This window comes from Crotalus tigris, unplaced genomic scaffold (assembly GCF_016545835.1).
Source record: "Crotalus tigris isolate CLP2741 ecotype Arizona unplaced genomic scaffold, ASM1654583v1 scf7180000017695.2238764, whole genome shotgun sequence".
NCBI classification, from domain to species: domain Eukaryota; kingdom Metazoa; phylum Chordata; class Lepidosauria; order Squamata; family Viperidae; genus Crotalus; species Crotalus tigris.
The window spans coordinates 422,108-446,969 of record NW_024096573.1 but is presented as its reverse complement, the minus strand read 5'-3'; the positions used below and the strand labels follow the sequence as shown (position 1 = coordinate 446,969).

The 24,862-nt window shown below is 36.4% G+C and overlaps 2 protein-coding genes across 9 annotated transcripts in view; one reads left to right on the top strand and one right to left on the bottom strand.

Moving 5' to 3' along the window:
• The window catches only part of LOC120305906 (protein ZGRF1-like), a 39,014-nt gene extending 34,623 nt beyond the window's left edge, over window positions 1-4,391 (bottom strand). For 3 of the 5 annotated variants that reach the window (XM_039338321.1, XM_039338320.1, XM_039338318.1), the window contains exons 1-5: window positions 4,266-4,391; window positions 1,707-1,782; window positions 1,503-1,583; window positions 1,332-1,388; window positions 53-226 (exon numbers count right to left, since the gene is read on the bottom strand). In XM_039338321.1, the coding sequence (XP_039194255.1) occupies window positions 53-226; window positions 1,332-1,388; window positions 1,503-1,583; window positions 1,707-1,727 (333 nt within the window). In that variant the 5' untranslated portion in view covers window positions 1,728-1,782; window positions 4,266-4,391. Of the gene's footprint in view, window positions 1-52; window positions 227-1,237; window positions 1,262-1,331; window positions 1,389-1,502; window positions 1,584-1,706; window positions 1,783-3,948; window positions 3,995-4,265 lie in introns of those variants that run through there. The other 2 variants (XM_039338319.1, XM_039338322.1) reach the window with 2 other exon arrangements.
• Window positions 4,392-5,170: 779 nt separating this feature from the next.
• Window positions 5,171-24,655, top strand: LARP7 (La ribonucleoprotein 7, transcriptional regulator). 4 transcript variants are annotated; one of them, XM_039338316.1, is made up of 13 exons: window positions 5,171-5,395; window positions 6,529-6,743; window positions 7,393-7,493; window positions 7,581-7,664; window positions 8,806-8,970; window positions 10,013-10,121; window positions 10,616-10,975; window positions 11,119-11,257; window positions 12,884-13,041; window positions 17,073-17,194; window positions 18,092-18,251; window positions 19,828-19,919; window positions 24,007-24,655. In XM_039338316.1, the coding sequence occupies exons 2-13, from the start codon at window positions 6,545-6,547 to the stop codon at window positions 24,085-24,087; spliced, it is 1,770 nt and encodes a 589-aa protein (XP_039194250.1). In that variant the 5' UTR covers window positions 5,171-5,395; window positions 6,529-6,544; the 3' UTR covers window positions 24,088-24,655. The 4 variants fall into 4 exon arrangements, with proteins under 4 accessions (XP_039194250.1, XP_039194248.1, XP_039194249.1 ...); XM_039338314.1 differs by having other exon boundaries at window positions 5,172-5,421; XM_039338315.1 differs by lacking the exon at window positions 5,171-5,395 and adding an exon at window positions 5,548-5,830.
• Window positions 24,656-24,862: the final 207 nt, after the last annotated feature.

Here is a 24,862-nt window from a genome sequence, read left to right as displayed (position 1 = left end):
TGTACGATCTTATCAAGTGTTAAAAGTATCAAAGAAAGAAAAGACAACATACAGAATATTTTCGCTTTGGATGGCATAGGGATGAAGTAGCAAGGGATTTCAAGGGATTGCTTGTTAATTTTTGCTGTCCTGTGTTCTTTGACTGATTATAATCAGTTTTAGAAACATTTTCACTTTCTATAGTGATTAAATATCGTTCAGATTCAAAGTCATCACCAGGTTTTATCTAGAGAGATGGATACAAAATATTTTTAATTTCAGCACATTTATATAACTTCGCAGTGTCAATGCCGCTTCTCTATTGCATTCTTTAAGCATATCTAGGTAAACTTGATTCCACATAATATTCACTGAATATTTTAAGCATTTATATCTTTTAGATTATTTAATGCATTATTGTTTTCCCTGAATTTAGTGATAACTACTGAAAATATACTTGTTTGAAAGACAGACTTTTGCTGTCAGTTAGGTCACTGCAAAATGTACAAATGGGAAAAAGACAGTTTACTATGCATTGGTTGGTTTAGAAAAAGCCTAACTGCCACTGTTTCAACTGTCTTTTAGGAAAAATAAGACTACTTTTTTGAGTGTCCTATTGAATGAATGCTATCTGTATTGTGTCTGCAGAGGTATGAGAGTCATGACTTCAACATTCCCAAGAGTTGGCAAGACTTAATACTTGTCTCCACTAAACTTAGATCAATTCCTCAAAGTTGAACGCCTCAAGTGAGATCAATTTAATCCAATCTTCTTACTGGGAAGTACATAGAAGATAGGAATTTATGAGTCAAAAGAGAAAAAAATCAAAGGCTTTGCATTATAACTATGACATCAGCCAGGATGGTAGTCAAAAATGTCATGGATGAGCTGACAGGACACAAAGAAACAAGGATGTGACAGGCAACGCTAATCATGCATTTTGACTAAGTTAAAAACTAAGGTGTAGACTTGATCAAAGTGTGCAATCTCCTTAAGAAAATTAAAATACCAAAATATCTCACTGGGCTAATGAGAAACCTTTACAGAAAGTCAGTTTGGATGGAACAGGGTGAAACAGATTGGTGTCAGGTCAGCAATGGTCACATGATTTTGACAACTGGCTTATCATCACGTGCAAAGTCAATTTGCAATGCTTTTTGCTGGTTTCCATTCAAAATATTTTACAAAAATCATGACTCACTTTACAACCAACATAAAAAAGGGTCATAAAATCAAATCTGATAATGTGGTGGCTTACCATCACAACAACTTGTAACCAAAATTCTGGGCTCCATTGTGGTCATAAGTTCAGGATAATCTGCACTAAACAAATAAAAATAAAGCACAAATACCTGAAATTTTATGAAAATACTATCCAAAAGCTGTCCTTTATCATCAAATAAGTTTGCCTGTATTAAATGAGAAAAATAAAACAGTGGATATTTCATTAGGTACCGATATAAATGGATTAACAGATATAAAACTGCTGACGCTATACCACAAAACTGAACCTACATATTTACCTTATTTCCTCCAAATGCGGCCTTCAAAATTCCATCTTGCCACACTTTAGATTTTTTAGTTTTCTGATGTGTGTATAAAACCTATATTGATATGTGAAAATATATTCTTGATTACCATTTCACTATTTTGTTTATATTTTTATTTCATGATATATTTAATATATGAAATATTATTGAAATAAATAAAAAGGATTATAAACTCACAATAAATTCCTGATAAGCCATTATTTTGGCATGCTAAGATCATACCACCTGCTTTCACTTCCAATCATCACATGATCTGCAAAAGGAAACATCCTGTTAAAATAACATCTCTCAAATTCTAAGCTACATATTTTTATATTTATACATTTCATTTTATATTATTTGCTTAACAATATATGAGGAATATGAATTCTCTGGTTCAGAATGTGATTTGGATGTGTTCATCTAGAAATCCCAGTTTCAATGAAAATCATTCTGGAGCAAATATTTTTAAAATTGCAGCCAAGCAGTGCATTACCTTCAGAAATAAATATTGTTTTAAATGAAGATATTTAATTTTCTATAGGAATATAGCTTTAGCTACATGATGTCTCTTAAACTGCAATTTATTCTGAGTTTTTTAGAAAAGATTTTTTTGAATTTTGTTGTGTAATCTAATACATTCCCTCAATATGTTCAATTCCATGTAATGACCACAAGATGTCTCACTTAAATCTTTCTCAGAAAAACTTTGTAATTATGTAATGAGATTAATAATCAAGCTAGCTGATTATTTAAAAAATCACAGAACAAATATATCCAGAGTTTTCATAATCAGGCTCAAATTATATTTCAGACACATTCCTTTGATGCTGGAAAAGGTGGGAGAAAAGAGAATAGGCCTGATACAGCAGCAATGGGTGCACCACTGGAGACCTGAAGGTCCAGCTTGGGAAGACATTATCCTGGAGAAGGCCTGCCTATATGATCACTAAGGGTCACCACTAACTTGATACCAGTAGCATATAATTACTAGAGATTAGACTTGCTAAACCTAATATAAACAGTATATAGAAGAGGGAACCAAGCTATTCTCCAAAGCACCTGAAGGCAGGACAAGAAGCAATGGGTGGAAACTAATCAAGGAGAGAAGCAACCTAGAACTAAGGAGAAACTTCCTGACAGTGAGAAAAGTTAATCAATGGAACAACCTGCCTCCAGAAGCAGTAAATGCTCCAACACTGGAAGTTTTTAAGAAGAGACTGGACAGCCATTTGTCCGAAATGGTGTAGGGTTTCCTGCCTGAGCAGGGGGTTGGACTAGATGACCTCCAAGGTCCCTTCCAACTTTACTATTATTACTATTATTATTATTATTATTATCTATACTTCTAGTCATTATTGCAACCTATTTTTTATTTTACCCTGAACTCTAAACACCCCTGACATTGTTGCTCCCTGTTTTAATTTGCTAATCTCATTTTCATCCTGCCCTTATCAACAAATTATAGCATATGACGTTAAACTACAGTTCTGACACTTATTTATTACATTTCTATCATGCTTTTTTTCCATGGAGTTATGGATGACTTTTTTGTCATTCTTTTTTGTCATCCATTTTATGTCATGAGAGGCAGTTTGGTAGTGGCACCAGGCTAGAAAGCAAAAGACTGTAAATTCAAGTCAGGCCTCAGCCACAAAAACCAGTTGAGTAACCTTGGGCCAGTCGCCCTTTCTCAGTCCAACTCATGTCACAGAGTTGTTGTTCTGGGGAAAATAGGAGGAGAAAGGTATGTTGGCTATGTTCATCATCTTGAGTTATTTGTGAAAATAATAAAGGCTAGATATGAATAAATAAAAATAAATGTCTCCTCTACTGCAAAATACTTCTATGGAACTGGGTTATATGGATTAAATCCCTGAGAAACAGGCAAGTTTCTGGCAGCAACCTTTCGAACACTGAATTTCTTTAGGTTGAGTGGGAATGAGACTCAAACACAACATGGGCAGTGGTGGGATTCAAATATGTGAACAACCAGTTCTCTGCGTGGATGCTGCTTCCGGAAGTCCATTCTGGGCCTGGGCCACAAAAAATTAGTTACCGGTTCTGCTGAACTGATGCAAACTGGCTGAATCCCACCACTGAACGTGGGCATAGTTATTACATGCTGCAGCAGAATTTCATCTTTTTTTTAGGTGGTGGAAGTCATTTCAAACAAAGTCGTCTTAAACCTATTTATGATCTATGCTAGAGTGTTTAGGGCAGGGGTAGGCAACCTTGGCTCTTTTATGACTCGTGGACTTCAACTCCCAGAATTCTGGGAGTTAAAGTCCACAAGTCATAAAAGAGCCAAGGTTGCCTACCCCTGGTTTAGGGGCTTCCTGTCACACCATAACAAGAAACTGCACCGTTGATTTTCAGTAATTACTGGAGTTAAATTCAGCCATGCTGAGAGGGGGTCTGGGGACCATTTATTGCTCACCTCTGCCTTAAAAGACTGCCATCCCAAGTTAACATAGCTTTGAACCCTGCAGAGGTAAGAAGATATGAGAACTTGGTGAATCCGTTGTCTCTTTTTCATTAGAGGCTAACAGAAAGAAATGGCACACAAATCTGAAGTTACACCATTTTAGAAGAGTATAAAACGAATCATACCTACTGACGGATCTATATACCACACTCCTCAGCCAGGTTGGCAAAGGGGCGTCTAGAAGCTTGAAAACCCTCAGCTCGTTCACAAGCCCCGGGGATGGCACAGGCAACCGCCCTCCCTCCCCCAACCTCTCTCAGCAGTCTTACCTTACGAAAGTTCCCGCTCCACAAGCTCGATGACGTCTCTACGATGCGACAAATACCATAGAGACAAAAATGCTGCACTGTCATGATCACCGACTCCCATATGGACCTTAAAGTACAGCATTGGGGAGCTTTAAACCATAAAGTTGATAAGGGTAGAGTGGTACTAGTGTGAACTTAGAGTAGACGGAAGGAGGAGAGGACTGCAGTTTTATTCTTATGTATTAGGAAGGAGCTCTGATGAATTTAACCTGAAGTCAAGGTCAAGTCCTGGTGGCAGTAGTCACTGTGCATGTCTTTGCCACAGCCTTTTTCTGATTTTTATTCTCAATCTAGTGAAAGCATGAAATCCCCATCCAAATCTTACTTGGGTCAGCTTTGCTTAGTTTCCAGGATCAATCAATTCATGCCTTTTTTAAACCATGTGGTAGATAGATGAAAATATTGTTTATTTTATCATGCGTGTATTATACGTTTTTCAAAGCAAACATGTCTAATATTTCTTTATTTTACCCACACATCATCCCTGTAAAGTGTGTCTACTTAAGGGAGCGACTAGCCCAGGGCTAAGCAACCTTGGCTCTTTTATGACTCTGGACTTCAACTCCCAGAATTCCTTAGCCAGCATAGCTGGCTCAGGAATACTGGGAGTTGAAGTCCACGAATCATAAAAGAGCCAAAGTTGCCTAGCCCTGGACTAGCCCAGTCACCCAATTCTCTGATCTTTCTGACTGGAATTCTATCCCAATTTCCAGTGATATACGGTCAACGCGCTTGCATTATTGACTCTAAAAGCCATCTTCTTGTTACCGATTGATTTTTAGCAGTATTTTTCAAATTTGACCACTTTAAAAGGTGTGACTTCAATTCCCAGAATTCCTCAGCCAGCCTGCCTCTAAAAGTCGCCAAGTTTGGAAAATCGCTCTTCTAAACAGATACACGTATGAGCGCACGTTTAAACTTTTTGTATCTCTGTGGATCCGTAACGGGAATGGGTACACATCTTCGTCAGCCAATGAAATCTGGAAGAGCGAGCATTTAATCCTGCGTTGTTGACGCGGCGGAGAATCGGGGTTTCCAGCGGTTTAAGACTATGACATTACTCTGAACCCCTCATCCTGGTACCTGGCGAGGTATAGGCCCTTTCGAGAGCACGTCGGTACGAAAGGGGTGTGCGCGAAGGGGGGGGGTTACTTAACTCCTTCGCTTCCCTCGTGCACGAGAACCTGAATCCAGCAACCAGATCGGCAAGGCGCGTGCTGAGCGGGGGGCGGGGCGGGCCCGTGAATGAGCCCTTTTAACCGTCGAGATGGTTGCGCTGCTGACGTTATCTGGAGGCGCGCTTGCAACGGGCTGTGGGGAACGGTGGCTCCAGTGCGTGAGGGCTGCTGCTGTGATCTGCCTTCCGGCGGAGTAGCTCGAGGTGCCGTAGAAGGCTTTACCCGCAACCCGAAGAGTTGGTGAGATTCTTAGGTTTAGACTTGGCACTCCTCGCTTAGTGTCATCCGGAAACGTACTGTCGCTTCCGTCACTCGCAGACTAGAAGCCTCTGCCGGCTGCAGAGTCCGGTCAGTTCTGGGGAGCCCCAAGGGGTGGCAGGGCTCTGCAGCTTCTTTGGGATCTTCAATGCTCGGCCCTGTCCTTGCTCAGGAGGAGGCAACAGCCGCTTCTCCTCTTCTCCCTTTTCCAGAGTTCGTATAGTTAACTTTAGTATTTGTGGAAGCAGAGACTTAGCTTTTGATGGTGAACTTTGTACATTAATTTATGTAGCGAGCTGCATATTCATATATTGAAAAGTAAAATATCTTAATAAGAAATGTTGCATCAGTGTTGTATGTGTTTGCCCACTTGGGAAACTGTGGTTTTCCCTTGGAGTTAATATATATTTGCTCGTATACTTGTGTGTCTTGCAAATATAACAAGAACTGCTTTCTTTGTGTTTTATAATAAATGTATTATCTGCTGAGTATTGTTTTGTCAGAATGCTATATTTTAGAAAAAAAAATGCAGGTGATCTGAGAAATATGGAATAGCAAACTGCTACTGAAAATTTCCAGGCTGTTATTCTTTTAATAGCTTCATATTTGCAAATTTAGTCTTTTGTTGTTTCCCACTAAGCAGCCATCTCCAATTTTGCTCCCTTCTACATATATTTTCTAAGAAAAAGATCAATTCTTAAAATTACTTCGCTAATTAACATATTGTGTAATGTAAGTGTAAAGTAGATGGATTTATGTTGAAAATTACAATTATGCTTTATTTTCAGATGACAGTGGGCTAGAATGGAGACAGAAAATATAAGAAGCAAAATTATGGAGAAAGAAACTACTGAACAAAGAAAGGAACAAGAAAAAAAGAAAAGAACTAGAGTAAAGCAAGTGCTTTCAGATATAGCAAAGCAAGTTGACTTCTGGTTTGGTGATGTTAATCTTCACAAAGACAAATTTCTGAGAGAACAAATAGAAAAATCTAGAGATGGATGTAAGTCTGCTTGTTTTAAACTAGCAATAGAAATACATTATTACTGAAATTCATTTATATATTAAACAAATTTATATAGCCACCCAGTTCAAACATGGTAACTCCCTGGTGACTTAGAACATTCTTGAAAAATAGTTTCTATTGGTTATATACACATACATGCACATACACCTATTATTACAGATATCTGTATCAACTACAAATTTAATTTATTTAAAAACAACTGACCCTCTGCTGCTTTTCTGACTAATTTAAATGTTTGTACTTGAAAATAATAGTTCATCCACATAATAGAACACCCTATGTTAGGCTTTATCAGTTTTGCAATACAAATACAAAGTATTTATGGTGGTAGCCCAAAAAGAAGCATATTGTATACATTTTTGTACTTTTGTACTATATATTTTCTTTGTTTCAGTAAGCTATTTAAAGTGCTAATAGTGACCTCATGTTTATGAGTGATGAGTTGCCCATAAACATCTCATTTTGACAGTTCATATTTCATTAAAACCAACTATTCTTTTCCCTTTTCTCTCAATCAGAAAAATGGAGCATTTATTTTATCAAACAGTTCCCAAGATCAGTATACCAAGTTTTTATCAATTCTTGTTACAATCTCTTGTACTAAATTTAATTCTTTTAATTTTAGATGTTGACATATCACTTCTGATTTCTTTTAACAAAATGAAAAAATTAACCACTGACAGAAAATTGATAGCACGAGCAGTTAAAAGTTCATCTGTTGTAGAAGTGAGTATGAAAACTGTTTTTTATTCTGTAAGGCCAAAAGGAGGAAATATTTGGAATAGATTTTTAATTTAATTTTATACCTTATAGTTGGATTTAGAAGGAACCAGGATCAGAAGGCGGCAACCTTTGGGTGATCAGCCAAAAGATGTGGATAATCGTACTGTATATGTGGTAAGATAGTACCTATTTTCTTTCACTTTTTTACTTTTAATATTTTCTTAGAAACAGCCAATTAAATATTGCAATAGTTTTTGTATAAGTAGAATTTTAAAACACCTTTAGCTAGCCAAGTGCCCTTGTTTAGAACTTCAGCCAGTTGGCACAATATTTTTGGATCTCTTTAACGCAACAATAAACATTGTCCAGTATAAGCCAGGAGAGCCTTGGTTTGCCAGCTCCTTCTGTCTCCTTTTAAGCAAAATCCTCAGTTTCTGACTGCTGTGGAAACTATATTTTTCTGTAGATAAGTGGCAGTTAGATAAGAGTTTATCTGAGAGAACAGGATTCATGGAGAAGGACATGCGTCTGAGCGGAAAGTGGCCTTGGAACAAGTGGGGCAGGTAAGGAAAGAAATCCTCGCTTCCCCCAGAAATTGCCTTTCTTTCCTTACCTGACTTCCAGCCCTGTACTGTTTCTTCTTCACAATCTGCCACTGCTCTGTGCAAGGAAACAAAGGGTTTTTTGGGGGGGGAATTAATCAATTCCAGCTTCTCATGAAAGATTGCAAAGTCTCACTTTTCTATTTACAGTTTTATACCTGAATGAGAAACTGCAACTCAATCTAGAAGACTTTCAGTTGCAACCATCTAGCTAAGCCAATTATAGATTTATATATATTCAGGCACTCTAATAGTTTATGGATATACTATTATGGGACAGTGTGGGAAGTAGGACAATTTCTTCTGCATCAAGAAATATTATAGTTTTGGTAGAAACATTTAGCATGCATATTTTATGGCATATGGTTATATTAATAAAGATAATTCCCAACTTTTTACTTGGGATTTTTTGTACATAGGGCAAAAGATTACTTATATTGTCAAATACAGAATCATAAGGCATTGTTGCCACCCTACTACTGAGCATTCCTATACGTGTGTGGATGTATTTTTCTGCCAAAATTGGTTATAAACAATAGATATCATATTTATTTGTGATACTTCTGGGTTTCCACATCACTTAATTGCTAGTTTTAATTATAAAATATTAGTATAATGATTCGTGCATAAATGTGCAAACAAAGTTGGTGTTTTTTGTGTGCATATGTATATAAAAATGTAGTTTTATTTCTGTTGTAACTCTTTTGATGTAGGAATTGCTTCCTAAAAATGTCAATCACAGTTGGATTGAACGAGTATTTGGAAAATGTGGCAACGTAGTTTATGTCAGCATTCCTCGCTATAAGACCTCCAAAGACCCTAAAGGATTTGCATTTGTGGAATTTGAAACAAAAGAACAAGCTGAAAAAGCTATAGAGGTGACTTATAAACAATTGAAAATATTGTTTTGTTCTTAATTTGTTTATACAATTCTAGCTTTTATAAAACTACTGTTTTTATAAAACCTTTTGTAGTGTAGTGTGAGTCCTTCAGTGATCAGTCTTTCATTGGTTAAAATTTTTGTAGCTGCAATGTCAATCTTTTCAGTCTTTCAGTGTGAATTTTTCAGTCACTGACTCACACTGCAGTTGACCTTGAAAATACAGAATTTGTTATCTGAGGGACTATACCGTTCTCTACTGAAAATGTCTTAATAGTATCAATTAAACATTTAGAACTCTAAAAAATACCTTATGAATGTTAAACAGTTTCCTGTTCCTGGCACTGGCACTATAGAACTTGTTTGTCAATCCTTCAGCAATCCTTGCTGTTGAGAGGCCTGCATGTCTTATCTAATGCTTCAGAAAGCTTCTGACCCCCACCAGAACTGGTTTCAAGGTGGCTTCAGGAAAAAAAGGCCTGGTACAACTGGGAACTGTGTAAGATAGGCTCTGCAGACCTCTCAACAGTAGGAGAAAAATGTCTGAAGGTAAGTGACATGTGGCAGATCCTTGGAAGTGATGGGTGACGGGGGGGGGGGGCAGTCTTGCCATTCTCCAAGGCTGGTGAGCCTTATGAAAAGGTGAAACTGGTATTTTTGAGGGGTAGTGGGGTTGCTAGGACTGATGTCATGGCCTGGAGTGGTCACAGCTGGCTGACTCTGCTGACACTCTTGAGCTTCTATTTCACGGCCAGGTCTGGTGCTGTGGTTGAGTGCTGCTGTGCCGAATAGCTTAGGTACAGGGGGGAGTTCCAATACCCCTGTGGTTGCAAGGGATGGCACATTGCCGAATGCCTGAATTTTGATTGTGACTATGGTGGCACTGCAACTTTCATAACTTCAGGCATAGGTTGTAGCTCCCTTCAGTGCCATCATAATCTGAAATGGTTGCTGAACAAATGATAGTTAAGCGAGGACTATGTATATTGCATCATAGATTATGTGTTTAAATAGATAATAACTGAGTTTTGCATTTTTAGTTCTTGAATAATCCACCAGAAGACGCTCCAAGAAAACCTGGTATGTTTCCCAAAACAGTAAAAAACAAAGTTGTTCCCACATTACCTACAAGTGATTCTGCCGTAACTGGTGAGTATTAACTTGATACGTTTAGTTTTGTCTGTGGATTTTGTTATACTCCTTAATCTTCATCAAGTAAGGGAGCTGTGAAAAATCATGGGAGGAAAAGATGACCTTTGGAATATCTTAGCCTCCTGAGGTGATATTGGCTCCCACCTTCCTATCTTTTTGTAAGAACCTTAAAATCTGGTTCTGCCAGATGGTTCGGGGTCTCAATGGGGGAGTTTCACACCTGGAGGTGGTTGACTAATTAAAAGCTAATTCCCCCCTCCCGTATAACCAGCTCCCTCTTTTTCCATCTTGTATTAATGATTTTATTTTGTCTGTTCTGTTATTTTATATTTGATGATTTTAATGTTTATTATACTGTTGAGTTTCTGATGGGTGGCAAATAAATTTAATAAATAAATAACCATAAATATCTCTGTGGACTCCTTAGAAGCAAAGAGGGCAAAAAGGTAATTTATTCAGACTATTGAGATAAATGTTCTTATTTTGCGTAGAAGAAAAAAAGAAGAAGAAAAAGAAAAAATCTAAAACAAAGAAGGAAAACAGCCAGCAGTCAAATACTGGAGCAAAAGATGTATGCATGGCCAGTTTTACAGAATGCACCAAAAGTCATAGGACGATATCAGAGAGTTCTGAAACAGAATTGTCAGAAATCCAACGACACTCTTCAAAGAAAGAAAAGAAGAAGCTTGATAAAACACAAAGCTCAGGCCTAGGAGAAACTAGATCAGGAAAGAGGAAACGGAATCGCTCTGATGATGGAGAGATGTCAATTGTAAAAGTGAAGAAAATTTCTCAGAAAGATAATGTTCACTCTGCAAAGGAGCTATCAGCAGGGCTAGAGGATTCCAAAGGTAGTTTTATATTACTTATTTTTCCTATTGATTTCCTAATCATGAATACACTACAATATAGAATTATATTGCATATGAGAGAAACAAACTGACCTGAACTTCTTGCAAGCTATTTATAGTAACTTTAATCCATTTTTATTTAGAAATTTCTACTGAAGAAGAGAGAGAGATTGGTGATAAGAAAGAAACCTCTCTTTCAAAATCTAAAAGAAAACACAAGAAGAAACATAAAGAGAGACATAAGATGGGAGAAGAAGTTATTCCACTGAGAGTTCTCTCAAAGTATGTTAAAATATATTTGATTTGTTTGCTATATTACAGAACAGTAGCTTGTATTATTATTGCTTCTGATGAAATGATGGTATGTTTCCCTACATTGTTGACAGGAAGGTGGGATAACAAGTGTTAAAGACTTGTTAATTAATTAATGTTATTTTTTTTCCTGATTGAATTAATGATTTGTAAAATGTTAGTGTCGTAGATAGCCAAGCAACCATAAACATTTAATCTGTTTAACTTCTTGTAGTTTTTCTCCCATAAAATTTCTCATATACTTGTCAGTAATCTATTTTTATTGAACATTTTTCTTTTTAACTACTATAAATGCTCATTTTATTTTTAAATGTATATTAAGAAAGTATTTTGGTAGCTAAGGAGAACTTGATAATGTAAATATAAATTTCTCTTTCCTCTACTGCAAATTGTGTCATGTGCAATATAGTTCGTTGTGTTATAAGAAAAGAAAATTGATTATATTAAATAAAATATAGTTCAGGAACCCCTCCTTGAATGGTATTTTTTTCAATGTAGAAAATACCTGCAATTCAGAAATCACTTATTTGTTCTTTAATCAATAATAGTAAATAAAAAATGGACTACAGGTTAGGGATGGTAATTGGGATCACTTAGTGACAGCAATCCTAACACTTCCCCTTGCCATTGTTAAGGAGGATTGTGGATTGCTAAGCATGTCCCAGGTGTTTCACAAACAGGCTGGTAGGCAGGTAAAGCACAGAGGGCTGGAGATGGGAATGAGTAAACTAGATGAAACATGGTGCAAGTGGGGGAAGGTGCAAGTGACTTACCAGAGTGATTTGCAACCTGGTATTATTTTGGTCATGGGAAGCCAGCAGAGAAGGTTACAAATTGCAATTATGTGACTGTGGGACACGGCAGCCCTCATAAGTATGAGCCAGTTGCCAAGTGCCCAGATCGTGATCAGGTGACTATGGGGATGCTGAGATGGCCAGAGCTTCAAGGACCTGTGCTACTTGTTTAGCACTATAGCAATTTTTAACAGTCATTGAATGAGGACTACCTGTATTCAAGCTTTGATCTCCTGATGTCTAGAATGAGTGAACATCCAAGCAAATTTTTATACAGTATTTAAGTTTTCTTAAACAGTTAATGCATAACTAATCTTTGTGTAGAGGCATAAAATATGTACAGTTGCTTGTGTTTTCAAAGTCAATCCAAAATCTATCTAGCCTAGCATTCCTAGAAAGACTCCTAGCAACTAATGGATATTAGGCGACTCTCTAGAAACTGAATTATGTATTTTTTTAGTATTTTAGAAACAAATTGAAAAGAATTATGTAATAGGTGACACAGAATTCTGATAAATAGACCAGGTTTCTCAACTATGTAAGCTTTCAGTAAATTCAGGTTTCTTCAAATAAACGAAATGTTCTATTGAACTTCAAAAAGTTGTATATATATCTACCCCTTTTGTATGAATCATTGTTTTAGGCTCTCTTTTAAATCATCATACAACAAGTTATGTCATATTAAAAAATAGGAACCTTTCATCCCTGTATACAAAGAAAATTCCATTCTTTTTACATTTATCGTTTTGTTTCCAATCATTTCCAACCTTTGTGTTACCATTTTTCAATCTCCATTCTGTAGGAATGAATGGATGCAGCTCAAGCAAGAGTATTTGTCCCTGCAGAAAGCCAGTATGTCATCTCTGAAAAAAGCAATGACCAAAGCAAACACAGTGACTGTTGGAACAATGAAAAGAGATGTCTGTATGGCAGATGATTCTGCAACAAGAAATGGCAAATGTAAATATAATTATGAATTTCTTGTGTTTCTTTTTAAGGACAAGAGCTTATGGTTTAAGAGGATGAGAAACATATGAATTTAATCTTAAAATTATATTACAAAATTGTTTTATTTTAATAAAATAACACCGACTTCCATCGAGCGAAGATAGATTTTGGATATGGAGTACTTATTCATCTTAGGACCTTCTGACAAATGATGTTCACATTGCATAGAAAATCAACCAGTGCAATCTCTACCTTCGCTGGAGGTGAGAACCGCTCCCACCCTCTTGGCCATCCAAAAGGGACTCAAAACCTGGCTCTGCTGGTTGGCTTGAGGTCCCTATGGAGGAATTTCATGCTGAAGGAAGGGGAGAGGAATCCCACTTCCATTCTGCTCATATACTGGTTCCTAGTTTACTCATTTTTTGTTAATTTTAAGGTTTTGATATTTATAATATTTTAATCTTTTTTTATATTTGGATTTTTGTGCTATAAGCCTTATAAGCATATGAATTAAATAAATAAAACAGAAAAATATTTATTCCTGATAGAACAGGAAAGATTTCAGGTAATTGCAGAGAGGGGTTTCCAGTGGTTCTACTAGTGAGGAGTGGAATCCATTATAATATACCACAACTGCTGGGTGTCAATCACTGTTGACTACTTTATGGCTTGGAATTGTCCATTCTCCCCTTCCCCAAAGGATAAATTATTTGGTGAGTTTCGCTTTCTGTACTGCCAGGATTTTCAGGAAATACTAATTGTCTTTATAAATACATTTCTCTGATTTGCTTCACCAACTATAAATCTTGCTTTAGTTATCACATGGTTTTTGTATTTTTTTAAATCAAAATTCCTGGTGAACAGGCTAGAAAGATAACATAAACCAACATTCTAATGCATTTGTAAATGTTCGGGAAGACAGTAGAGGGAGATACTGATGTTTTACATGAGTTTCTGTTCACACAAATATTGCTAAACTACAGTTGGCAATATTTGTCTGCAATCTTATACTGTATATGCTTTGAAATCAATTAGCAAGGTGTTATCTATGCCTCAGTAGAAATCATTAGAAATTAGAAATCATTAGAAAGTGACTATTTTAAGCACTATAGAAGACATCTAGAAAGTATTTAGTTTTGTCTGTATTTTCCTTTAAGTAGTGTGGACAGTTTATTATTTACAACATGTCTTTTGCTTGTTGAACCCTTAAAAGATTCCCCTATTGGTTAAGTTGGTTTGATTGTCTCCTTTTATTACAATGGGTTGTAGATGAAAGAACTTGGAGCTCTGTTATGATAATGAAAAAAAAATTCTTAGATTGAGCATATGCTCATAAATCCTCCATTTCTCTCTCTCTCTCTCTCTCTCTCTCTCTCTCTCTCTCTCTCTCTCTCTATATATATATATATATATATATATATATATATATATATATATATATATACTTCACAATGCTGGAAAATTTGCATAAAAATACGACTCCTGGGCATGTCTATGGTACAAATAAAATACGAACACCAGGAGAGTATAAATATAAAAATAAACTTTACTAAAAGCTGCCAAGCTTTCGTTTGGAAACTCCAAACATCATCACGGCTAAGGAGCCAGTAAACAATGATGACTTAAATGGGTTTTGCCGGCATCTGCACCCGGCTCATGGACCGCGTCACCGGTCCCGGCCAGTTAATTAGTGTTCCAGATGTTTCTTTATTACTCTCCTTACGCTTCCTTCTATGGTTCTTCCGGATCATTCCTTCCACTATCTCATTACTGGTATTCATCTCCTCCACCACCCCTTTATCCTTATTTCCTTCCATAGCACTGACCCTCCTCCCCTTTTTGTTTTCATTCTCCACCCTGGGGGCATCTGTTTCTCCTCTATCAGTGTTACAAGCTTCCCTGGGCTCACAGACGCTCCCCCACACACACGTTTTTCTCAATCCCTGCTCCACACCCTTTCTTCTCACTCTTCCACTGTCATGAGTAACTTTCATACGGGTGTTACATATTTGGGGGTCTATACCCCCCTCCTCCGTCCTGGCAATCTTCGTGTCGACAGTTCTCCACCGTTCCATTTGTTTGCTGCGTGATCGGGTGCTTACCCCGTCTCTCAATTCATCCTGAACAGATAGATGGAACTTTGTCTAACCCTCTACACTCCAGGGACACCCCCGTCTCGCCCGATCAACACCAATACCACTCTAATGAACGTCTGAGGAGGCTACCACTGTCAAACACACGTAATCATCCACCGATGGAAGACCTCCCCCTTCCCCAATATCATCATGATAGACCCCCACCCCCAGAACTTAACAACAACTGTGGAGAGTGTGGAAGATCCAGCATGAGGAGCCTGCAGCCTGATGCTGTGGGTAGGGGGGAGAAGAAGAACGAAAGCATGGCTCGATTGCCTAGGCATACGGTGAAAGGGAGAGACACGGAATTCTGCCTGGATTCCCTGCAGACAAGGAATACCCCCACCAACAATACAGCCCCCTCCCGGGACGAACACTTTGAAGTCCCCCCAAAGACGAGCACAGAAGAGGGGAGTGAGAACGCGGGGAATCAGAATGCAGAGATCTGGAGACCTGGTGTCCGCCTGAATACCGTTCCTATCAGCAATGGGGAAGAGCGTGCGATAGGGAGGGGGGATGAATTGAGAGACGGGGTAAGCACCCGATCACGCAGCAAACAAATGGAACGGTGGAGAACTGTTGACACGAAGATTGCCAGGACGGAGGAGGGGGGTATAGACCCCCAAATATGTAACACCCGTATGAAAGTTACTCATGACAGTGGAAGAGTGAGAAGAAAGGGTGTGGAGCAGGGATTGAGAAAAACGTGTGTGTGGGGGAGCGTCTGTGAGCCCAGGGAAGCTTGTAACACTGATAGAGGAGAAACAGATGCCCCCAGGGTGGAGAATGAAAACAAAAAGGGGAGGAGGGTCAGTGCTATGGAAGGAAATAAGGATAAAGGGGTGGTGGAGGAGATGAATACCAGTAATGAGATAGTGGAAGGAATGATCCGGAAGAACCATAGAAGGAAGCGTAAGGAGAGTAATAAAGAAACATCTGGAACACTAATTAACCGGCCGGGACCGGTGATGCGGTCCATGAGCCAGGTGCAGATGCCGGCAAAACCCATTTAAGTCATCATTGTTTACTGGCTCCTTAGCCGTGATGATGTTTGGAGTTTCCAAACGAAAGCTTGGCAGCTTTTAGTAAAGTTTATTTTTATATTTATACTCTCCTGGTGTTCGTATTTTATTTGTACCATACTTCACAATGTATAACTCAGGGGTAGGCAACTTGGCTCTTTTATAACTCGTGGACTTCAATTCCCAGAATTCTTGAGTCAGCCATGCTGGCTCAGGAATTCTGGGAGTTGAAATCCACAAGTCATAAAAAAGCCAAGGTTGCCTGCCCCTGGTATAACTATTTTTTCTTTTGGATGTAGTTGATATAGTTTGCAGTTCTAGAAGGGGAAAATGACACTTTATCAGACTTTCCACTTTCCAGTCCACTTTCAAGTAATTAAAATCTGAAATTTGTGTTGTATTCTTAGTGGTCTCTTTATATATTGATTATACAGATACTTTTTTAACTTGATTCTCATTTAATTGAGAAGAATCAAATTTATCTGTAGTTATTTATCATTCAGAGAAGGCTGAAGGTCTCTCACAGATATATCTTTCCAGAATCAATTAAATTTAAAAAATTAAAATTTGCTAAATTAATAATGTTAGTAAACTTTTTTGTCAAGATATTTTTTTGGTAATAATGCATGTGGAGTCTCTTAAAAATAAGATTATGATTACATACATGTTATCGAATTCAAAATATTTGATTAAAGTATGTATTTAGTATAATAAAATTTAGAATTCTTTTAAGTATTAAGTATTAGGTGATCTGTGTATGCCAAACTGTAACAAGAAACATAATTAAGTCTAGCAATACTATTCCATTTCATATATGAAATCATAAGTTTATTTATTGCAAGACCAAATTAAGAATTTCCATTGATGTTCTTTTTCAAATTAACAGGTATCGGCAATAATGATTTAGCTCCTGTTGAAAAGATTCATCCAATGGGACCTCAGTTTGAGAGTGGAGTGATTGTGAAAATCCTTAGCACTGATCCACTGCCAGGCAGGAAGCACATCAAGGTGATGCTTTGGTGCTCTTAGAGAAGCAATTATCATTTTCTTGGAATATCTATCTATTTTATTTATTTATTTATTTATTTATTATATTTCTGACCTGCCTTTCTCCTGGAGAGAGGACTGTGATTATCACTTTGAATAAAGTCTGATTGTAAGCTACTGTAGTGATGCACATGATTTAAATAGTAATATCAATAGCACTTAGACTTGCTTCACATTTTGTAATCAAATTATTTATTGAATTGTTTTATTGTGATGTTACAGTAGCAAGTTGAATTGGCGAAAAGCATAAAAATCAAAAGTTTACTGGCTGTAGGAGAAGTAGTGGCAGAGTCTGGGGGTGGTGGAGTCAAAAGAGGAATCAGCCTAGAAACTCCATATTTCCACAAGTGGACTAAGTCCAACCCTTCTTGAATTCGATTAGCCCTTATCCAGCACCAAAATAGCGCTAACCATTAGTTGACTAGATTCCTGTGCATAGGCGTGACCAACAAATCAGTTTAACTAGAAGTTAACATGTACCCCTGGTCTTTCAAGCTGGACATTGATTAGAACTGCATAACTTGAAAATCTGTGTCCTAATCAATTGGATTTTAGAGAGCTACAACACTGTATGTAAGACAGAGGTAGAGATGGAGAGTGAAGGAGGTAAAGATATATTTCACAAAGATAAAGACATAAACAGAATTCTTACTCTTTTCTTGAGCATTATCATATTGCATTTAATTATATTTTTCTAAATTTGCAGCATTTGCTTATTTTTCTCTTTCTACGTTTTTTGTCTCCACTGTGGGATTAAAAATATTTTTATTTTCCTGCCTCTCTCTTCTTAAAAAGTACATAAGTTAAGAAGAGATTGTAATATAATGTATTTTCTATGGTGCATCCATTTCATCATAGGACATGCTGACAACACTAGCTGATGTTGCTTATGTTGATCTGCTGGAAGGAGATACAGAATGTCATGTACGGCTTAAAACACCTGGAGAGGCACAAATTTTAATAAACTCACATAAAGAACTGCAGACAAAGAACAACTGGAAACTTGAGATTCTTACAGGTGAGGTTTATACATTTTACATTTATGTGGTGTGCACATGTTATATCAATTTTGGGAATATTTTAACACTTGTTCAGTATTATGACTGTATTCTGGTATTTTTTCCCCATAATTTTTTTTCTAACTGGTATCACTTCTATGTTTGGGTCTGGAACTTAAACCATGTATTTCTCTTTGTTAAAAAGAGAATCACTGTTAATAGGGATTACAATTTGTCTAGAATGCCAGTTGCTAAATACAGGTAGTCCTCGACTTATAACAGTTCGTTTAGTGACCGTTCAAAGTTACAACACCATTGAAAAAAGTGACATATGACCATTTTTCATAGTTACGACCTTTCCAGCATCCCCACGGTTCACATGATCAAAATTCAGATGCTTGGCAACTGAGTCATATTTATGACCATTGTCAAGGTCATGTAATCACCTTATGTGACCTTCTGACAAGCAAAGTTAATGGGGAAGCCAGATTCACTTAACAACTGGGTTACTAACTTAACCGCAGTGATTCACTTAACAACTGAGTCAAAAAAGATCATAAAATGGGGCAAAATTCACTTAACAAATGTCTCACTTAGCAATAGAAATTTTGGGCTCAGTTGTGGTCATGGCTCGAGGACTAACTATGCACCCTTTTAAATTAGGATGATGGAGAGCAGTCCAATAGTATATAAACAAATGAGTTGATTAAGAATGCTGTGTTCCTTATTCCCTCATTATAATTTTTTCTCTGACCCTTCAAATTATTACATAACAAGTAAAAATTCTTTCCCCTGTTTTCCTTTAATTTTTAGCTCTTGGTTTCAAAATGCTAATATCCATGTATATGGATAACAAATGTGTAAAAGTGGAATTGTTCAATAAATGATTTTGATGAAAGGAACTAAATTAGAGATTTCATTTATCTTTTATAATTGTGACTTTTCAAATTTATATATAGTATGTATTGTATTTTATCTCCTCTTAGTCATATTTCCACGAGTGTAAAATCAGGAACAGGTTTTGAGTTCTTATATTTGATCTTCGCTTCCTCCTCCACTCTTTTTGGTAGGATTTTAAGATAGTATTTATACTAAGAGTTCTCATAAAAATAAAATATTTGTATTTATTCATGCAATACAGAGTCAGCACAAAACAAATAAAAAGAAAGAAGATTCATGTTGTATAACTTGAAAAGAATTGCAGTCTTTTCTTGCATAAAATGTTTTCTTTTTAAGAATTAAACTATAGATGTCAGTCATTTTCACCCAAGTAGGAATAAATAGGGAAAATGGTTGTGCGTCACAGTTTTACTTCCGAAGTCTCATGTCTAATGATTTTTACTATATGTGCTTAAGATAGAAATTTAAAAATGGGTTTATCAGGAGTACCGCTTATGCATAGGACTTTACGTGCTTTTGGATTAACATGCTTTCTGCTTATGTTTCCCACTATAGTTTAGTCCTGTTATTCATGTGTGTGGATTTCTGTATTGTTATAGATGTGATAAGAACATCTTTCTAATTTAAGAATAATAAAGTATTGACATGGCACTTTAAGTAAAATTGTGTACTTTAGATCAATACTTTTGTATTAAGGTGATCATGAACAAAGATACTGGCAGAAGATCTTGGTGGACCGACAAGCTAAACTAAATCAACCTAGAGAAAAGAAGCGGGGCACAGAAAAAGTAAGATAAATAATCTGGAACCTCTAATTCATATACAGATGTTAATAAAATCCCAGGTTTCATTATTTCAATGGGAGATGCACAAATTCAGTTGCACTGAGTCTTTTGAGACCTAATGGCAGTCAGAATAAACCCTTGTGAGCTAGACATAAATGATCCATCCATCACTATTGGAACTACTGATCAATATAAAGCAGCTTAAATTTTTTTAAGATAGTTCAGTGGTTCTGTAGTAAAATTATGTGCCATCTCAAAGGCGAACAAATTTGTTACAGCACAGATTTTCCATCATCACATTCTGCTGTAAAATGTAGTATTGTAGTAATACATTTGTTAGTCTTTAATATATCTCGACTTTTTGTTGAGGAATATAAGAAAAATGATACTAACACCAGTCCAATAACTGAAACACAAAAACTTTATTGAGGTCACTAAGCAGGACAAGGGAATTGGTATTCAAATATCCAAACTAAATTGATTATATCAAGGTAAAAGAATTTTGGCTAAAAAGCAGTGTTAACTAGTCTAATATTAATATAGGTATTCCTTGGTTAACAACTACTTTGTACAACCAGTCCTCCAGGTTGTGGCATCCTAGCACCCTTACAATCATATGACAGCAATCTGGGTACCCGGTAACCAGCTTGCAATTACAACAGTTACAGTGTTCCACAGTTACATGGTCATCATTTGCAACCTCCCTGCTGGTTTCCAGAAGCAAAGTCAATGTATAAACTGGCAGGGAAGATCACAAATTGCACCGCTACCCTCCATCCAAAAGCCACCCACACTACATACACTGTGCATCCCTGCATCTCAACAACCATTTGCATAACCCCCCTGCACCCTCACTGTGTGGTAGCCACACATATCTAGCCATTCTTGTACACTGTCTCTGAACCTCATGTTCACATTGTGCCTACCTGACTTTCCTCCTTCCCAACTGTCACTGCACTCGTGCTATATTTTGTTGGCCAACCAACAAAATATAGCACGTCTCCTATGTGGTAGCAGCTACTTACTTGCTGGATAGCCTGCTTGCAAGCTGTCTTCCCCACTGTCTTTAGTTGTTGGAATCTGGCAGAAAGTTACAAACAGGTCCTTAGAAAGTTACAAATAGGTCCTTAGTCAATGACCCCAACGTGACTTAACGATAGCAATGGGGACTGCAGGGATTGCCATCGTGAAGCGTTGTGGGCACCTGGTGTCATGTTTTGTGGCTGCATCCCTTAGCAATAGAATTATAGAGAATTCTAATGTTCGTCAGAATTAAGCATTATTTTTTAAAATATTATAGATTGTGTATAAAACTTATGGATGATTTGGGTCTAAAAGTAAAGCCTAACTGTTAATTTTCTGTTAAAAATGCTTTAAGTACTACGCTAGAATTAGTACATTTAAAAGATATTTTCAAAGATATGTATAATCATGAAACTCAAAGATACGAAGAATCCTGCATCCTACTTGCTATTCAAATTACATTTTGAATATATGCAACTACTATCATTTAGATATCGGGGTCTTTTTGATACTGTGTTTTGTGCTGTTAATTCTTGTAATCTTGTAAATTTTGCATAACCATGGACCACTTTAATTGACTAAAATTGCATTCTTAAATGCAGTAGGTAGGTGGATTTACAATGACTTCAGTATGGAATCTACTCAGGAAAATTAGACTTTTGTTTCTATTTTCTACCTCGATATGAAATGAAAGAAATGTTTTTATCTTCTTTTGCTATTCAGTGAAATTCAGTTATGTCCATTGGAAATAAGTTGCCATTATTCAAATATATTCAGCATTGTTTTCCATGAAATTACATAACTAATTTAAAGGGAATAATTCTGAATTTCTGGAAAATGGTGTAAACAATTTTGGCTAAAATTAAGCATTTCTAATAAATTAGAAGTGTGTAGTGGGGTGCCCCAGGGCTCTGTTCTGGGCCCAGTGCTCTTCAACATCTTCATCAACGATTTGGATGAGGGGATAGATGGGGAAATCATCAAATTTGCAGATGACACCAAGCTGGCAGGGATAGCCAACATTCCAGAAGACAGGCTTAAGATACAGGAGGATCTGGACAGACTTGAACACTGGGCGCTATCTAACAAAATGAAATTCAATGGTGAAAAAAGTAAGGTTCTACATTTAGGCAAGAAAAACCAAATGTACAGGTATAGTATAGGGGGTACTTTGCTCAATAGTAGTAACTGTGAGAGGGACCTCGGAGTCCTAGTAGACAATCACCTAAATATGAGCCAGCAGTGTGCTGCAGCTGCCAAAAAAGCCAACACAGTGCCAGGCTGCATTAACAGAGGGATAGAATCAAGATCACGTGAAGTATTAATACCACTTTACAATGCCTTGGTAAGGTCACATTTGGAATACTGCATCCAGTTTTGGTCACCACGATGTAAAAAAGATGTTGAGACTCTAGAAAGAGTACAGAGAAGAGCAACAAAGATGGTTAGGGGACTGGAGGCTAAAGCATATAAGGAACGGTTGCTGGAATTAGGTATGTGTAGTTTAATGAAGAGAAGGACGAGGGGGGACATGATAGCAATGTTCCAATATCTTAGGGGCTGCCACAAAGAAGAGGGAGTCAAGCTATTTTCCAAGGCGCTTGAAGGCAGGACAAGAAGCAATGGATGGAAACTAATCAAGAAGAGAAGCAACCTAGAACTAAGGAGAAACTTCTTGACAGTTAGAACAATTAACCAGTGGAACAACCTGCCTCCAGAAGTGGTGAATGCTCCAACACTGGAAGTTTTTAAAAAGAGACTGTACAGCCATTTGTGTAAAATGGTATAGGGTTTCCTGCCTGAACAGGCGGTTGGACTATATGAGCTCCAAGGTCCCTTCCAACTTTATTAGTATTATTATTATTAATTGCCAGTGCCCTCTTTCAGTGATAAAAAATAATCTCAAAATATTCATTTTAAATAAACTGTTTAATATTAATAATATTATTTGACTCTGATGTTTCAGAGGAGTACTTTGGAAAGGTTTATAATTCATCTGTATATATTTATCTGTATAATTTTTTGAATATATACAGAAAAATATCTATAATTTTATATAAATACAGATAAATATTTCTATAAATATATATGTATAATTATATAACTATCTGTATAATTTTCTTTGCTTTATAAAGTTTCTATTGAATATCAGAAGTTTTATTCAATTTTTAACATGCATGACCTCAATTTCCTGTCTTCTAACCTATTATTATTAAAGTAACAAAATCCATTAAGGTTCTTAATACCCTTATATTAAATAAAATTGTTATATTGCTGCTGGTAGCTGAATTGCCTTTTCCTTTTCACTCTATTGGGAATAGACGAAACTGCTTGTGGAAACCAAGACTTATCAATAAACTAGCATTTTATTGGAGATTATTAGCACTCTTCAGTTCCAGTTTTTTTAATGCTTGCCCAATTGCCAAATGTAGATTTGGGGGATATGTAAAAAGAGAAATTAAAACTACTTTTCATAGTATAGTATCCAAATCACAATCCCATCATTGATTAAATTCCAAAGTATAGACTGTTCTGTTAAGAAAAAAATATTTGAGACTGCACCATCCAGAACTCCTCAGTCCTTATGGAAATTGCTAAGAGCCTCTGCAGTGGAGACAAATTCCTTGTGAATTTAGTGAGCAAATAAAGTATTCTAAACTGTGGTGAACTAATTGGGACTAAATAAATCAGGTTTGAATCCCCATTCCATCATATTGCTCATAAGGCTTTCTCATTTAGTAAATCCATATTGCCCACTAATTTTCTGCAAATCTTTTAAAAAATATTTGAGGATAAAATTAATGATTAAGTAGCTCAACCTTTTAAAGGATTTTGTTAAGTTGGTGGTACATCTGAAGAGCAATGCAGTCAAATGCATAAAATTGCCAAAAGTGAGCTTATAACTCATTAAAGTCAAGGAAATTAAAATTTTCTACAGGTAATAGGGCTGTTCTTGTCCAAAATAAAATATAATTTTTAAAGGGTTTTTGTCACAAATGATAGTTTTATTGATAACTTTCATATTTTCTGAAAATGGTAATACAATATGCATTTTTTTCTTTTATAGCTGATAGCAAAAGCGGAAAAAATGAGACTGGCAAAGACTCAAGAGATAAGCAAGCATATCCGTTTCTCTGAGGATGAGTAAATTTATGACTTACGTGAAATGCTTATGAAGAGAGGAAATAAATTTATGACAGAGTATCTCATTGTTTCATAATGCAATCAGACAAATAAAATTGTGCTGACTTTGGTAAAATGGAATACTACTTGAGCCTGTTATGGAAGAAATACATTGAACAAGCTCTTGTATGTATTTTTGCACAAATATTTAGTACTCTGAATTTTTATATGCTGTTGTAAGAATGAAATAAAAAACTGAAACATTGTTTCTTAAAATAAATAGGAATGAGAGATCCTAAAATTCATTCTAAATGATTGTTAAAAGTGGAAATTTTTCTTGCTTTCTGATGAGGGGGGAGAGGAGAAATTAGTGATGCAGGTATCGCCGTGTACTCTATTAAAGAAAACCTAAATTGTAGAATCAAAATTAAGTTTTATATTATCAGTCTTATTACACTTGCAGTATCAAAATTACTTGCACTAGATTAAGAAGCATGGATTTAGCACCATATTTTCTGTTTGTAACCCAAAATAATTCTTCAATATTGGTATATAATAAAGGACCTGTGAAGCTCTATTGCATAATAAGCAAAGAATATTTAGTAATTATTATGGCCCCTGTTAATCATATCTCACAAATTTTCCGCCAACCCTCTGGAGCAGTTTCGTTCAGTCACAAGAAATACACAAAAGAGAATTTGCATAAAAGAGCATTCTATGACTCTTTCTTGTGAATAAGGAAGAAAATCTTTTTTTCTGGCTCCAATCCAAAGATGTATACTTTTACTTTTCCAGTGGCA